Source organism: Furipterus horrens, unplaced genomic scaffold (assembly GCF_987537825.1).
Source record: "Furipterus horrens unplaced genomic scaffold, mFurHor1.1.pri manual_scaffold_8, whole genome shotgun sequence".
Classification (NCBI taxonomy): Eukaryota; Metazoa; Chordata; class Mammalia; order Chiroptera; family Furipteridae; genus Furipterus; species Furipterus horrens.
This window is the reverse complement of record NW_028327178.1, coordinates 16,748,228-16,764,606: the sequence shown is the minus strand read 5'-3', so window position 1 is coordinate 16,764,606 and position 16,379 is coordinate 16,748,228. Positions and strand designations below refer to the sequence as shown.

General features: G+C 38.8%; 1 protein-coding gene across 1 annotated transcript in view; it reads right to left on the bottom strand.

The window, feature by feature from the left end:
* Positions 1-611: 611 nt before the first annotated feature.
* Positions 612-16,379, bottom strand: part of CFAP53 (cilia and flagella associated protein 53) — a 28,621-nt gene continuing 12,853 nt past the window's right edge. Inside the window, exons 4-8 of the mRNA XM_090285529.1 lie at positions 14,590-14,893; positions 10,365-10,583; positions 5,631-5,847; positions 3,624-3,726; positions 612-900 (exon numbers count right to left, since the gene is read on the bottom strand). Of these exons, the coding sequence (XP_090141655.1) occupies positions 672-900; positions 3,624-3,726; positions 5,631-5,847; positions 10,365-10,583; positions 14,590-14,893 (1,072 nt within the window). The 3' untranslated portion in view covers positions 612-671. The remainder of the gene's footprint in view (positions 901-3,623; positions 3,727-5,630; positions 5,848-10,364; positions 10,584-14,589; positions 14,894-16,379) is intronic.

Below are 16,379 nucleotides of genomic sequence, written 5' to 3'. Positions count from 1 at the left end.
TATTAGTTTAATGACCGAAAAAAAGGGTTAATGAGCCCTGGCTGGTGTGGCTCAGTGGATTGGGTGCTGGCCTGTGAACCGAAAGGTTACCAGTTCAATTCCCAGTCAAGGCACATGCTTGGGTTGCTGGCCAGGTCCCCAATTGGGGGTGTGTGAGAGGAAATTGATGGATGTATCTCTCACATTGCTGTTTCTTTCCCTCTCTCTTTCTCCATTTGCTTCTCTCTCTCCCTTCCCCACTCTCTCTTTCCCTTCCCCTCTCTCTAAAAAGTAAATAAAATCTTAAAAGAAAAAAAGAGGGTTAATAAGAGTGGCTGATCATCCCAGCTCTGCCTGCCAAAATGCCCTGTTAATATTGTGAACTATGTCTGTGAGAGAGAAGAGAAAGGAGGCAAGAGGAAAGGGGCAGATGGGAAGACAGGTAACGAGAAGTTTAGCTATTAGTAAATGAACTAGAACAGAGCCATGGGGTAAGTTAGGAAAATAACTGTGATATGAGGTAGACCATTCAGATTTGTAAGTCTGTGAAATCTAAAAAAGGAACAAAATTATGTATCATTATGCAAACTCAGAAAAAAAGGACATTTATCTGTGAGTTCAAAGGAGCATATTTTCTAAGCATACTACAGTTAAAAATATTAAAGGATTGAAAAAAACTGATGTATATGAAACTATGGTGGAAGCTTAGCAGGGCATGCCCTCCGCATGGGGTGGACATTTCGGGGCAGCACACGAGGGGCAGACAGGAGCTCTTGGATCTTGTCCTGGCAGATCTTGTCTGCTGCTAAGCCTGCCTCCACCTCTCGGCGTTCCTCCTCCTTCTCTGCCTCCCGGGCCTGTTGCTGGTAGGACATTTGCATCTGAAGTTGCTTCCGGTACTCCTTGGCTAAACTGGAGCGTCTACAGAATTAGAGATGTCAAAGTAATAGCATTGTTAAAGTAAGCATTTGGATTTATTTAGGGCATTACAATTAAAATATAATTGGTGAAGTCAAATTAAAATTCCCATGAAAGTCAGGGTGATGGAGGAGAAACAGATGACAAATTCAATAATGTCCTCTCTACACAATAATTAGATAATCTTAGAACAAATATTGACGTTAGGGAAGGAAAACTTCAAAATATTTACTGTGCTATAGAGAGGGTCTTGGCCTCTTTCCAGCCCTCTCTCACTCCTCTTCAACAGCTGGGAAAACTGACACAGGCTGGGCTGCCAGTTGCCATTCCGCTGCCTGTCACAGGGCCAGGCTGGCGGAAAGCCCGCAGAGGTCTCACATTGCTGCTCACTAGGTGGGTGCATTTGCCTCACTCTGTTCAGGATTAACTAGACAACTTCCTCCAGATGTGAGCAACATTTTAAATATATAAGCCACATTTTAAAATTTAGTGTGACTTTTTTGAGCATCGGTCTGCGAGCCTAGTGTCGCTGGTTCGATTCCCAGTCAGGGCACATTACTAGGTTGCACGTCAGGTCCCCAGTTGGGGGCGCGAGTGAGAGGCAACCACACAGTAATTCTCTCCCTCTCTTCCTCCTTTCCCCTCTCTCTAAAAATAAAACAAACAAACAAACAAATTAATTAATTAATTTAAAAAAATTTAGTGTGACTTTTTTAATGTGGTAAAAAACGGATAATGTAAAATTTATCATCATAACCATTTTTAAGTCTGCAGCTCAAGAGTGTTAAATATATTCACATTGTTGTGAAGTAGATCTCTAGGACTTTTTCCTCTTGCAAATCTGAAACTTCATATCCATCTAACAATAAAAACTCACCTTTTCCCCCTTCCCCAGCCCCTGGTAACCATCATTCTATTTGCTGTCTCTATGAATTTGACTATTCTAGGCATCTCGTGTAAGAAGAAGCAGTGTTGGTAATTTGGTGACTGACTTATTCCACTTGGGATAACGTCCTCAAGGGTCATCCATGTTAAAACATGTGTCAGAATCTCCTTCCTTTTTAAGGCATTGTATACATATGCCACATTTCATCTATTCATCTGCTAAAGGACATTTGGATTATTTCCACCTCGTGGCTATTGTGAACGGTGCTGCTATGAACATGGCCGTGCAAATACCTCTTCAAGTTCTCGCTTTTAATTATGTTGGATATATACCAGAAGCGGGATTGCTGGATCATATTGTGGAAGAGAAAGGAGTTCTATGGAAAGTAACTTCACAGGGTGATCTGGTCACCAATTCCTAAACGAGTAGCCCTGCCCCAGGCATCTAGTTCATACACCTTTGAAATAACCACCCTCAAGAAAGAACAGAATCTTGGTGCCTATGCTGTAATCCTCGCTTTCTCCCACCGTCAGGTAATTTTCCTTCCTGTCCCTTGTTTATTCCAAGTGCAGAAAAGAAACTGTAAAACTGTCATTCTAAAGCATTTGAGATCTTGCTTCCCCGCACTGTCAGTTTTGGCTCAAATAAATACTTATACAAATTTTCTACAGGTTAGAACATTTCTTACATCAATAATATGATAGTTCTATTTTGAATTTTTTGAGGAAATTTCATACCGTTATCCATAGCAGTTGTACCATTTACAATCTACAAGCCACATTTTAAGTATCAGCTTTTATTAGAAATAAAGATTATAGAATGTATATGTCTCTGGGGCAGATTCTATTTTCAGGGTATGTGTCATGGAGTGGAGGTAGGGGATGAAATTGTCTTGTTATTTCTTTGGGATTTAGGATTGGTGCCTGTTTTAAAAAGTTTGTTTCTGCCCTGACCAGTGTGGTTCAGTTGGTTGGGCATCACCCTACAAACTGAAATGCTGCCAGTTGATTCCCGGTCAGGGCACATGCCTGGGTCATAGGCTCTGTGCTCTGCCCCATCGGGACACTTGCAGATGGGAGAAAGCAATCAATTGATGTTTCTCTTTCACATCGATGTTTCTCTCACTCTCTTTCTCCCTCCCTTCCCCTTTCTTTAAAGTAAAATAAAATTTTTTTAAAAAGATTGTTTCTAATTTATATTATTTTTTAAGATGTCCATCCAGTTCAATACCCAATGTGTATAATCAGAATATACACAATAGTAACAGAATTTAAATTTACCATGACGTTGGTACTTATTTTAATACAAAATTCTGTAAACTGATTTGAGCTTTTAGGACAAATGTAATATAGTCATGTGTCACTTAATGATGGGGATATATGAGAAATGTGTCATTAGCTGATTTAATTCTTGTGTGAACATCATAAAGTACATTTATACAAACCTAGATGGTATGACCTACTATACATGTAGGCTACAAGACTGGTGTTTGTGTATCCAAATATACCCAAACAGAAAAGGAACAGTAAAAACACAGAATCCAGTATTTTTAATCCAACTGGCAGCACAATTAGTTTGTTTACACCGGCATCACCACAAACGTGAGTAATGAGTTGCGCTACAATGTTACCACAGCTATGACATCACTAGGTGATAGGAATTTTTCAGCTCTGGGACCACCATCGCACATGCGGTCTGTCGTTGGCAGAAATGCCACGAGGTGCATAACTGTACTGATGTGAAATAATGTCAGTGATGCAAGAATTATAGCACATTGGCCTCTATGTCGAAAATCTCCTTTTTTGTTTAGGTAGTAAATAATAATAAAACAAAATCATACCTTTCATAATTCTCCTTCTCTTCCCTGTTAAGCTCTTTTAGACCTTCATGTATGTGTTCCTGTTCCAGAGCATGTTCTTCTTGCTCTTTGGCTTTCCGTTGCACTACGAAAAACAAAAGCAACATTTGCTAACTGACTTCTTAGACAAGGCTTGCTAACATCTTTCTGGGCATCGGTGCCATGTAAGTTTTACTTTTTTTTATTTTTTAGTGCCATATTAGTTTTAGAAAGTCAGAGCTTAGACCCAGCGCTGGGCTGCATTTTAGATCAATAAGGGAGAAGTGGTTATCTCTACTGAGGAAAGAACAGGGTTTAGGTTCATATGAGCTGCAATCTACACAGATGTTCTCTTCATTGTTTTTTGTTGAGATTCTATGATCAGCCTTTTTCAAACCAGATTACCACTGTTAGAATGGTGCTCACCTTTCTCTTCTTGAGGACAAGTAGTTCTAGTGTCATTTATGTTAATGAGAGATTTTATTTATTACAAAATGTTGAAAAAAGTCTTAGTAGAAAAGTCTTTTATAAATTAAATAAGAAAAACTGAAGCATCCCAGTAGAGAAAAATGACAAAGAAAACAGAGTTCACAAAAGAATAAATACCACTGGGCAATATACATCTGAAATGTACATATCTTCCCCAAATCTACTTATAGAAATTTACCTTAAACAATCATATGTAAGCCAAAACAAAAAAACAAAAAACTATTTACTAAGCTTCTAGGACAAATGTAAAGCAGTCATCTCTTGCTTAATGATGGTAACCTGCAAATGATAAAAGTAGTAGTAAAAAGATTCAAAACAATCTGAAGGTCCAATAGTTTAGGCAAAATAAGTTATAGTCCATTTTTATAATGGGTTACTAGGCAGCATTACAAATCTTATAACTGAAGAAAAATGACCTGGAGAATGTTAATGATAAGTGGAAAATCTAGACTATAAAACAGCATATACAACAGGATCCTGCCCTGTAGGGGAAATCATATACATAGTGAAAATACTAAAAGAAATACATGAAGTTGTAAATGGTAGCTATTTCAGGGTTGGTGGAATTATGGTTGATTTTTGTTTCCTTGTTTATAAATGGTCCAGGATACTTAAATTTTCTGTTTTCTCAGTACCTTCTGAAACATTTTTCATGGGTAAAAACAAAAATCTTTTTAGCTTACAAGCTAAACTCCACCTAATACTGACTTAACAATTCTCAACTGCTGTTGTAATGTCTGAGGTAGAGAATCAATCAATGGAACCAAGATGAGCTTTCTCTCGCAAAGACAACTAGTGTGAAGCCTATAGCACCCTAACAGTAATCTATCCATTAACTGACTACAGTTCACTGGGCTGGACACACAATGGTGGAAATTGGGAGGTGGTAGTTCATCCTCTCTACAAATGCTTCCTTTTGTAACCGAGCACTGTTTGAAGCTCAAGGAATACAATGGTGTGCTAAGACACGAGCAAGATGCGGAGAGAGGCCCAGAAAGAGGATTTATTATGAACTGGGTGAAACAGAGGGCCTCTCAAGGCATGAGACATTTGAGCTTTCTTGAAAGATGTCTAGAATTTCTCAAGATCAAAAGCATCCTAGGCAGAGAACACTACCCAAGCAAAGGTATGCAGGTAGGAAAGTATGGAGACACCTGGAGAAAGAAAAGAGGGACAGATCAAAGGGAGGAGGGGAAGATGTGTGTCTTTGCCCTACCTTCTCACTCTCCTTTATGATCACTAAGGCGCACAGACCATTCAAAGGACATGCTATTCCTTCCGCCTTGAGAACACCTCCCCTGTGACTGCGCAGAGTCTGCTGGGATATAAAACTCTTTATACAGTATGTTTTTACTTTATGTAGTCACAATTAGACTAGATCTGCAAGGAAGGGATCTTGCCTGAATCCTTTTTACATCCCTCATAGTATTTCACACATAATACCTACTTAATGAATATTTTGGTTGTTACTTAAATTGAATTAAGGCTCAATTAAAACATAATTCTAATTCATTTCCTTACACTTTTCTTGAACTTGAAGTTTTCTTGTGCACATGACCTCATTCACAAGTTGTTTCCTTGCCTCCTTTTCAAGTTTCAGCTGCTTGTCCTTCTCAGCCAACTTCTTTGCCTTCTCTTCCTCTAATATTCTGTCCAGTTCTTTCTCCTGAGCATTTTCTTCCTCACGCCGCTGTGCCAAATATTGATGATATATCTTCTGTTCTCTTATTATATCTTCCTACATAACATAAACATTACTACATGTCATTGAAACTTTTAGGTATAATAATGATATTAAGATATTTAAAACAATCTTTCAGAGCTACAATCTCAATGTTTTAAAACTAATACTGAAATATTTATAGATGAAATATTATGTCAAGGACTTATTTCAAAATATCTAGGAGTTGTAGGGGTATTGATAAAACAAGAATGACCACTAAGTGAAGGTTGTTGAACCTAGGTGAGGGACACATGGAGCTCTTTGTACTATTCTTTGTATCTATTTGAAATGTTGTAAAATACATTTGAATTGCTGAAGAAGTTCATTCAAACATTATCCCAAACTGTTTCTCAAAGGAGCTCCAAATAACTTGCAATTATACAGCTTTATTTTCATTTATTTTAACTTAGGTAGGTGAAATCTTAACCTGATACACAAAATGTCACTACTACTATTATAGCACTGTCTCTGACTAGAAGATGAATCAGTCACCTGATACTTTATAATAGCAAGTCTCATTCTTAGCTACACTTTGGAATCACCTGGGGAGCTTTAAAAGTACTAAGGGCTGAGCCTCACCTCCAAAGATTCATATCTAATGGATAGTGTTTATGCTCCCAAGGTGATTTTAATGTGCAGCTAAAGTTGTCAACTGAGCATTATAACAAAAACATTTCAGTTGGCTTCTCCATCTTTCATGGTTTTATATTTGTGCTATTCCATCCAATTTCTGATCTGATCTCTTTTGAGAATATCATAGACCTGAAGTAGGACTAGCAAGGATTGAGGGTGTAGCTGGACCATAACAATGGCTTATATACAGGCTCATTCTTACTTGGGAATAAATTTAACAAGAGAAAAGCAAAACTTATACTCTTAAAACTAAAAAAATATTATTGAAATATATCAAAGAAGACCTAAATAAATGAAAGACATCCTATGTTCATGGGTCAGTAGACGTAGACAATATTGTTAAAATGGTAACTGTGCCCAAATTGGTCTAGAGGTTCAAAACAATTTCTATCAAAATCCCAATTGTCTTCTTTGCAGAAATTGATAAACTTATACTAAGTTCATATGAAAATGGAAAGGAGCCAGAAAAGTCAAAACAATTTGAAAAATAAGAACACAACTGAAGGATTCCCATTTCCTGATTTCAAACATACTACAGTGATACAGATAAACATGTGATACAGTATAAGGATGGACATATACATAATGGGAGATGTGAAAGTCCAGAAATAAACCCTTACGTTTACTGTTAATTGGCTTTTGACAAGGATGCTAAGAGAATTCAAAAGGGAAAAAGAAGTCTCTTCAAGACATGGTGCTGGGACAACTGGATATATCCACATGCAAAAGAATGAATTTGGACCCCTAACTCACACCATATGCAAACTTTGACTCAAAATGGATCAAAGGCCTAAATGTAAAAGCTAAAACTATGTAACTAACGGGAAAACACAGGACCACATCTTTGTGACCTGGGTTAGAAACAGTTTTTTAGAGATGACAACAAAAGCAACAAAAGAAAATATAAATTGGACTTTATCAAAATTAAAAACTTCTGTACTTAAAAGCGCACCATCAAGAAAAGGGAATGAGAAAAAATATTTACAAACCACTTATGTAAAGGAATTTGTAGAACATATAAGAACTCTTACAACTCAATAAACAAAAGACAAATAATCCAATTAAAAATTGTGCAGATGACTTGAATAAACTTCTTTAAGGAGTCTATATAATAGACCTCAAATAGATTTTTCCAAGGAAGACACACAAATAGTCAATAAGCATAGGAAAAAAGACTCAACATTATTAGTCATTAGTGAAAAGCAAATCAAAATCACATACCATAAAATGATATACCATTTCAGACACACTAGGATGGTTAAAAAAAAGGCAAACGGTAAGTGTTAATGAGCATGTAAAGAAATCAGAAGCCTCATACACTGCTAGTGGGAATGCAAAATGGTGAAGCCACTTTGGAAAATAATGTGGCAATCACTCAAAAGCTTAAACATAAGAGTTATCCGAAGACTCAGTAATTCTACTCCTAGTTACATACCCAAAAGAAACAAAAACATATGTATGTCCAAACAAAAACTTGCACATGAATGTTAACAGTAACATTATCCATAAGAGCCAAAAAGCAGAAACAACTTAAACATCCATCAACTGACAAATGAATAAACAAAATATAGTATATCCATGCAATGGAATATTATTCAGCCATATAAAAAAATGAAGTACTCATACGTGGTACAACATGGATAAACCTTGAAAACATTATGCAAAGTGAAAGAAGCTAGTCAAAAAGTCATGTCACATATGATTTCATGATGCTTGTAATATTGTGAATAATTTACAGTAAAAAAATAGGTATTTGGCGTTTATTCCCATTTATGGCATAGAGCTCCTAAAACTCTCATGATTTCCTAAGTAATGAGAGTGAAAAAGGTGTCTTATGTTAATGAGGTGACTTCTGGATAGCACCTAACTTTGGGGGCTGCTTGACAGGGGAACCAACCATGTGATCAGAGAGTTAGAACTCCAGTCCCAACCCCATGATCTCCAGAGAGAGGAAAGTTGAATCAATCACCAAGGGCCAGTGATTTAATCAACCAGGTCTATGTAATGAAGCCTCCATAAAAATCCAAAAGAAGAGGGTTTGGAGGGCTTCCAGGTTGGGGAACCAGAACACTTCCGTGTTCCACCATCCCGGGTCCCAAACAACATGAGGACAAAAGCTCCTTTGTCTAGAACCTATACATCTCTTCTTTTGTGTTGATTCGTCTCCTTTAATATCCTTTGTAATAAATCAACAATTTAGTGAGTAAATGGGTTTCCTGAGTTCTGTAAGCTGCTCTAGAAATTAATCAAGCCCAAGGAGGGGGTCGTGGAACCCTCTGATTTATAGCCAGTTGGTCAGAGGTACAGGTAACAACCTGAACTTGCAGTTGGCATCTTGAGTTGAAGAGGGTTGTTGGAATTTCTGATTTGTAACTGATAGTCATAAGCACGGTTAACACCCTGGGCTTGTGATTGGTGCCTGAAATAGAGGCTGTTCTTGTAGAACTGAGCCCTTTACCTGTGCAATCTGATGCTGTCTCCAGGTAAATAGTGACAGAATTGGGTTGAATTATAGGACACCCAGCTGATGTCCTGAGCATTGCTTGGAAAACCCCCTACCTCTTCATATTGAAATTGGATTCAGAATCCTTAATGTGCCAAATCATATGTCATCAGGGAAACACAAATTAAAACAATAATCAGAAACCACTATACATCTATTAGAATGGCCAAAGTCCAGAACACTGACAACCCCAAATGCTGATGAAAATGTGGAGCAATAGGAGCCCTCATTCACTGATGGTGGGAATACAAAATGGTACAGACACTTTGGAAGACAATTTGGCAGATTCCTGCAAAACTAAACATATTTTTACCATCTGATCCAGCAATAGCTCTCTTTGTATTTACCCAAGTTAAAAACTTACGCTCATACAAAAACCTACACATGAATGTGAACAGCAACTTTATTCATAATCACCAAAACTTGGAAGCAGCCAAGGGTGTCTCAGTAGGTGAATGGCTAAATAAACTGTGGTACATCCACACAATGGAATATTATTCAGTGTTGAAAGGATATGAGCTATCAAGCCATGAAAAGATGTGAAGGAAATTTAAGTGCATATTACTTAGTGAAATAAGCCAATCTAAAAAGACTACATCCTGGATGATTCCAACTATATGAGACTGTGGAAAAGGCAAAACTATGGAGATAGTTTTAGGCCAATGAAACTACTACATGTCATTATGCATTTGTCTAAACCCATAGAATGTACAACTATGGACTTTGGGTGATAATGATATCAACGTAGGTTAATCAATTGTAACAAATGTACCACTCTGATGGGGGCTGTTGATAATGGGGGAGGCTTTGCATTTGTAGGGGCTTTGTATTTCTGTTCAATTTTGCTGTGAACCTAAAACCACTCTAAAAAGTAGTCTATAAAAAGTTGTACTATAGGAAAAGCAGGACACTCTTAAGAGTTTAATACAGATTTCAAAGAAACAGACAGCTAAATAAATAGGAATGCTTCTCCTCACTCTCCTTGCCTGACAAAACTGTGCATATCCTCCAAGGTCCAACTCACATATCACTTTCTCAGCGATGTGCTCCCCAGCTTCCAGGTATACTTACTCACTCCTCTTCCTGCCAGCCCATCCTGCTATCACAGTGCTAACACCATGTTCTAGACTACGAGTTCTCAAAATTCAGTGAGCATCTGAACAGTGTCAGGGAGCTTGTTAAAAACACAGATTTCTTGCCCCTGCCAAGATCTGGATTTGTAGATTCTGATTCTGGAGCCAATGAATTTCTATTTCTAATGTTCTCTGAAGAAGCTGATGCCACGCTTAGAGTAGCACTATTATGGTTCATTTTACATGTGTCTAGCTCCTGTAAGACAGAGAGCTCAACAAGGAACCTCACCCAGCACGTATTAGGCACTGAATAAATGTCTTACTCTTTTCTGCTTCTTTTTATCAGCCTCTTCCTGTAAGTCTTGCAGGGCCCTTTGCACGAGCTTCATGTTCAAGTCCTGCTCTTCTCTGTATTCCTGCTGAATTCGTTCTATCTTCTCCTGGAGGGCTTTTTGCAAAGTGATCCTAATTTCCTGTTTTGTCTTCTGTTTCTTCAGCTTCTCCTGCTCATCTTCAAGTTTCACTTGAGCTTTGTCATTTTCCTAAGGTAAAACAATAATGAAGATAATGCTTCAGTATAGTTGGACAAAACAAATTAATGCATTGCATTTAGGAGATTAGAATAAAAGGTTTTTTTTGAAATATACACACCTGGAATTAGAGGGACTATAAGAAATAAAACTCCCCTTTTCATTGCTGTGTGTGTAATTATAAAATAATAAGTAGTTGTCAAGTTCAAAATTCAGAAAAGTGTGAAGAGAAATCACCTTTAAACCCTAGTACCCGTCACTCGGCACCACTCTGAACATTTTAGTGCATTGTTCTTCTAGACTGGACTCTTCTCTGCACATCTGCACATCTAGATTTGGGTACATTATTAAACAGCAATACGAGTCAAAAAAAAAAAAGTACGCATCAGCTAAATACACAAAACTAAATTTTAAGCATTTTGTTTTTTAAAGTTATTCCCCCATTCCTCTCTCTCTCTCTCTCTCACACACACAAACACACACACACACACCTCTTTTAGCTTTCTGGCCGTCCTGGCTAGCTTGATGGCCTGGCCAATCAAGTGGTTTTAACTGGGACACCAATGCTGTTGGGCATTGTGTTTTGGTAGAAAACTTGGGTACAGTATAACGGAGGCACTAGCCCTCCTGCCAGAGGCAGTGGAACTCTCCTGGAGGGGTAAATAGTTGCCCAGCTGGGAAAGGAGACGACAGCAATAGGGAGGATGGGATACAAATGCCCATTTGACTTGATTCAACTGAGATTCACAACTGTGATTAGTGTTTTGCGAGAGGGGAGTTATATACACTAGACTTTTCCATCAATGGCATGAGCAGTAAATCCAACTGAATTGTAAGGGTCAAATTTGATCATTTAAGTGAAAATACTCTGCAGTATCCTAAGGAAAAGCAATGGGTATCAAACATGAAAGCCAGGGGAATAGCACGCCACATTTTTAAAAGTAAGCTTGACCCCAACTGCAGGAGGAAGCAGTCGGCCAAATCCAGAGTGTAAGATAGGTTAGGATGGGATGTGGAAAACTGTCCAAGATTAAGAGGCCTAAAAGTAGTTGACCATGTTTTGGTTTCACCAGGATAGTTCTAATCTTATACTTGTGCCAATGTAATGAATTTATCGCACCTCTTTCGACCTGAAATTAATAATATACAGTCACTCTTTCTAAAACACTTCTAACAACCATATTTGGATTCTGATTTAAATATCAAATAACATAGACAATGACCAAAACTTGATGCTGACTTTAGTTGACAAAAATGAATTATTATTAATATTTTTAGGTCTGACATTGGCATTGTGTAAGAAAATGTCCTGAATCGTATTGTTGTTGAGATGTATAAGGGGGGAATAAGATGTCTGGGATTTATTTTAAAACAAAAACAGAGGGGATGGGAAGGACAGAGGAAACCAATATAGCAAATGTAAGAGCCATTGAAAACTGAGAGGTGGGTACAGAGAGGTTCATTATACTCTCAACTTCTGTGCATTTAAAAATGTTTATAATAAAACATTTTTAAAGCTCAAATTTACATAACATTCTCAAAATCACAACAAAATAGTGATAAAGAACGTATCAGTGACTGCCAGGGGTTAGGCTTGTGAGACTTTATAACCATAAAGGAGTAACTATAAAAGAGTTTCTTCGGGTGATGGAACAGTTCTGTGTCCCAGTTTTGGTAGTGGTTTCATAAATCCATCTACGTGATAACATTTTGTAGAACTATCCCCCTTCCCCTGAAGAGTGCATGGAAAAACTGGTGAAATCCAAAGGTTAGAGTTTAGTTAAATAAAGAATAAGTTTAGCAGTGCATACACACACATATATATTTTTATATACATAAATATATACATACACACACTACAGGTGTAAGCAAAAGAGGTTTCCAGTTGTACTTGAGACAGTTAATTTTTGTGTTATTATTAATTATTGTATTATGTATCTGTATTATAACTGTAAACTTACATACATACAGGAATGTTTGGTTATATAAGGATATACAAGAACACTCTACAATATTTTTGTAATTCTTCTGAGTCTAAGATTATTTCCTAAAAATATTTTTAAATGTTTTGTTTTTAAATTTTTATTTACTGATTTTTAAAGAGAGAGAGAGATTGATTTCTTGTTTCACTTATTTATGCATTCATTGGTTGATTCTTGTATGTGCCCTAAGCAGGGATCAAACCTGCAACCTTGCCACATGGGGTCAACTTTCTAACCAATTGAGCTACCCAGTCAGGGCTCAAAAATTTTTTTAAAAGACTTTTAGAAATAGATAGCTCGGCATGATATAAAGAAACAAATATTTTTAGTCTTTGTCCCTGGGTCCTGGGACATAGCTCCTGTAACCTTTGGAATCTCTAATGCGATAAGACTACCTTTTGCATCCTGAGCTGACTGGCAGCTTGAGCTTCAGGACGAGGGCTGATAAGCAGAGACCAAACCATGCAATTAAGAGGTCTGCAACTTGTGCTCTGCCCCTGGAGCTCCAGGGGGCGAAGAGGGGCCAGGGATGAAGTTCAGTCGCCAGGGGCCAATGATTAATCATTTGTGCAAAAAATAATGACATCTCTATAAAAACCCCAAATGATGGGATTCGAAGAGCTTCTGGGTTGGTGAACATTGAGGTGCTGGGAACATGGTGTGTCCAGAGAGGGCATGGAAGCTCTGTGTACCAGCCACATACCTGGCCCATCTGCACCTCTCCCATTCAGCTGTGCCTGAGTTACACCCTTTACAATAAAGCAGGAATGGTAAATACAGCACTTTCCTGAGTTCTCCGAGTGTTTTAGTGAATTAGTAAACCTGAGAGGAAGTCACGAGAACCTCTGACTTTGTAGCCAAGCTGGACAGAAGTGTAGGGAACCTGGGACCCACTACTTCTGACTGGCAGTCTTGTGGGACTGAGCCCTTAAACCTGTTGAGGTTTAGTGTCAGAATTGAATCAAATTGTAAGATATCTAGTTTATATCCTCACAGAATCAGAATTGTTTTGAAGTGAGGAAAAAAACTCACACATTTGGTGTCAGAAGTGTTGAATAAAAATGATTCACGAGGTATCTTATAGCAGAGGATGGGTCTATGAGGCAGTTTGGGGGCCACCATCTTGCTTTTCTTAGAGAAGCTAACATTTTAGACATTTTCTATACTACACTTCAAAAGAAAACCATCTCAAACCCAGAGAAGGCTTCTAGCTTACCTTTAACCTTTTTTTATGGTTCCAAATTTCAAAACTTGGGCTTTCCCAGGAAAATAATACCTTTTTCCTAAATTTAGTGGCGATCAAGTATCAGTTGTTGAAAGCTTTATATACATATAAAATTGCTACTTTTTCAAGTGCTTTCACACATTTTCAGTGGAAGCTCTAATTTCTATACAGTAGGGCAGTAACTTTCAACCTGTTTCATCTCATAACACACATAAACTAAAATTATGCAGCACACCAAAAAAAATAATTTTTACTGATTTGACAAAAAATAGATATAATTTTGATTCACTGACACCAGACGGCTATTGTTGTGTTGACTGTTGTGATTTGACAATCGGGTATTGCTTGTTTTAAAGAGTCTTGCAGCACACCAGTTGAAAATCGCTACAGTAGGAATGGTAGCAATCTTGTTGGAACAAAATTATCAATGTTGGCAGCCAGAGGGTTATGGTAGCTATTGCACAGCACTTCTTCATAGGCTTTGGACACTGTCAATTTATATATCAAAAAACAGGGGATGCTGCCAAATTGTCACTAGTCCTCCTAGCACCACCAACAATGATCCCATTTCATCTGCCACCAAAAAACAAATGCCTTTTGCCTCATTTTTCAGATAAAGAAACTGAGACACAGTAGTGAAGGTACTTGCTCTATGTAATGGGATACCTGGGCCTTGAAATCCAAGGCTCATATCATCATGCCCTGTGAACCAGCCCAGACCATTAGGCAAACTGTACAGTAACAGGCCTGCAAACTGTGTCCTGTACCCACTGAGCTGATCATCCCATGACAAGAATTTTAAAAGGCCCACCACAAAGCGCGCCTCCTCTTCCTTCAGCTGCTGCGCTGCCTGCCTTTGGGCCCTGATGGCAGTGATTTGGGCGTTCAGCCCCAGCCGCGTGTTCTCCACTAGCCCTTTCTGTCTCCTTGCTTCTTCAGCATCTCGCTTCTCCTTGGCTAATCGGTCTTCCTCCCAGAGCTTTGAGAACATCTGCTCTTCCACCAGTTTTTGCCTTTTCAGCTCCTCATTAAATTCAATCTGTGCTTTCCGCTCCTCGCACACCTTCTTCTGATGGATACAAAACAATTCAACACGGAGCTCTTCACAGCGTTCCCTGAAAGGGGAATTTTAAAAAGAGAAAACAAAGTCTTCCATGAGACGCTGCTTTATTTGGGCACATACCTGTACAGCAGGTACTTAAGTAGAGAAGTAAAGGATCTGGATGTAGGCCATCCAAGCAGAGAAAATATGAGGGAGCAGCAGGGAGGTAGGGACCATTATATCACAGACAAAATACAGGCACTGCGTCAGACAACGCAGGCTTTGAAACCTGGTTTTGACGTTTCCTGTGTGTGACTTTGGATCAAAAACTTGACCAATCTGAGCCTGCTTATTTATTTATTTTAATCTGTAAAACAGCTGTCTTTTAAGGTTCTGGTAAGGGTCAGAGATAATGGATATAGATGTCTGGTGAATTGTAGGAAACAAGGAAATAGTGACTCCCAAACCAGTACAAAATCAGTAATAACAAAGGGCAAATGTAATTAAAGGGTCTCTGAGAGGGGAGTTGACAGTATTAGCATATTCACAAATCACAATAGGGGCATTTAGATGATCACGTTAGATTGTAACTCTGGAGTAACCAGTAATGGAGAAAGGGGGGGGGGGAAGGAAAGGGGCGTGGCCGAGCTAATTGTGTTAGGGCGGGGAGCTGATCACTTTCAGGGCAATTTCAGGGCAGGGAAGCTTTAGGGTGGGGAAGCTAAGACTATAAAACCAGCCATCTTTGTCTACTTGGCGCGCACATTCTCCTGGCTGAGGGTGCCCCCGGCTCTGCAGACTCATGAATAAACCCCTCACTTTACTGCTCAAGTCCTGTGTCCCAGTTTTTACTGTGAGCGTTTCTCACAGAATGAATAATAAATTCAATAACTGGTAACTATGATTATTACTGTGGAGGAAATAGAAGAAAGGTGGATTCCTGCAATATTACAAGTGGATTTGGCTTTGGTAGGAAGAGAGCCCACACGCAGATCCAAGGAAAGATCCAAGGGGAGAGACAGCACAGCGCGGTGGAGCTTCCCCATTGCCCCGGGACTCCCCGCAGGGCACACGTCCACTGCGGGGGTGGGGGATCTGCCAGACTGGCCTCTTTACACCCAGGCTCAAGTCACCGTTCAAAAAGAAATGCTCTCTCCATTAGTGTTGAGACCTCATCCTTTCTTTCAGTCTTGGTCATTCAAATTTCTTTGAAAGTTCTTCATTGAGCACTCTGATAGTCAACAATGCCTACCCTTTAGAATTACTTGGGGATGTTTTCAAAATCCCACTCCTACCCACGCCTACTCCTCCCACCCCTACTCCTGGACCAGACTAGTGAAATCAGAATGTCTGAGGGTAGGACTCAGGCATCTGCCTTTTTCAGAGCACCTCAGGGGTCCTGGAGTACAGCCAAGTCATGAGACATACTGATTGAAGGCAGTGTTTAGAAACATCAGGTGTTCTAGGTTTCTAAATCGAATTCAGCACCAAGAAGCTTTTGATGACATTTTAATTTATAAGACTGAAAGAAAGAATGAGGTCTAAACTCACTGCAAGAA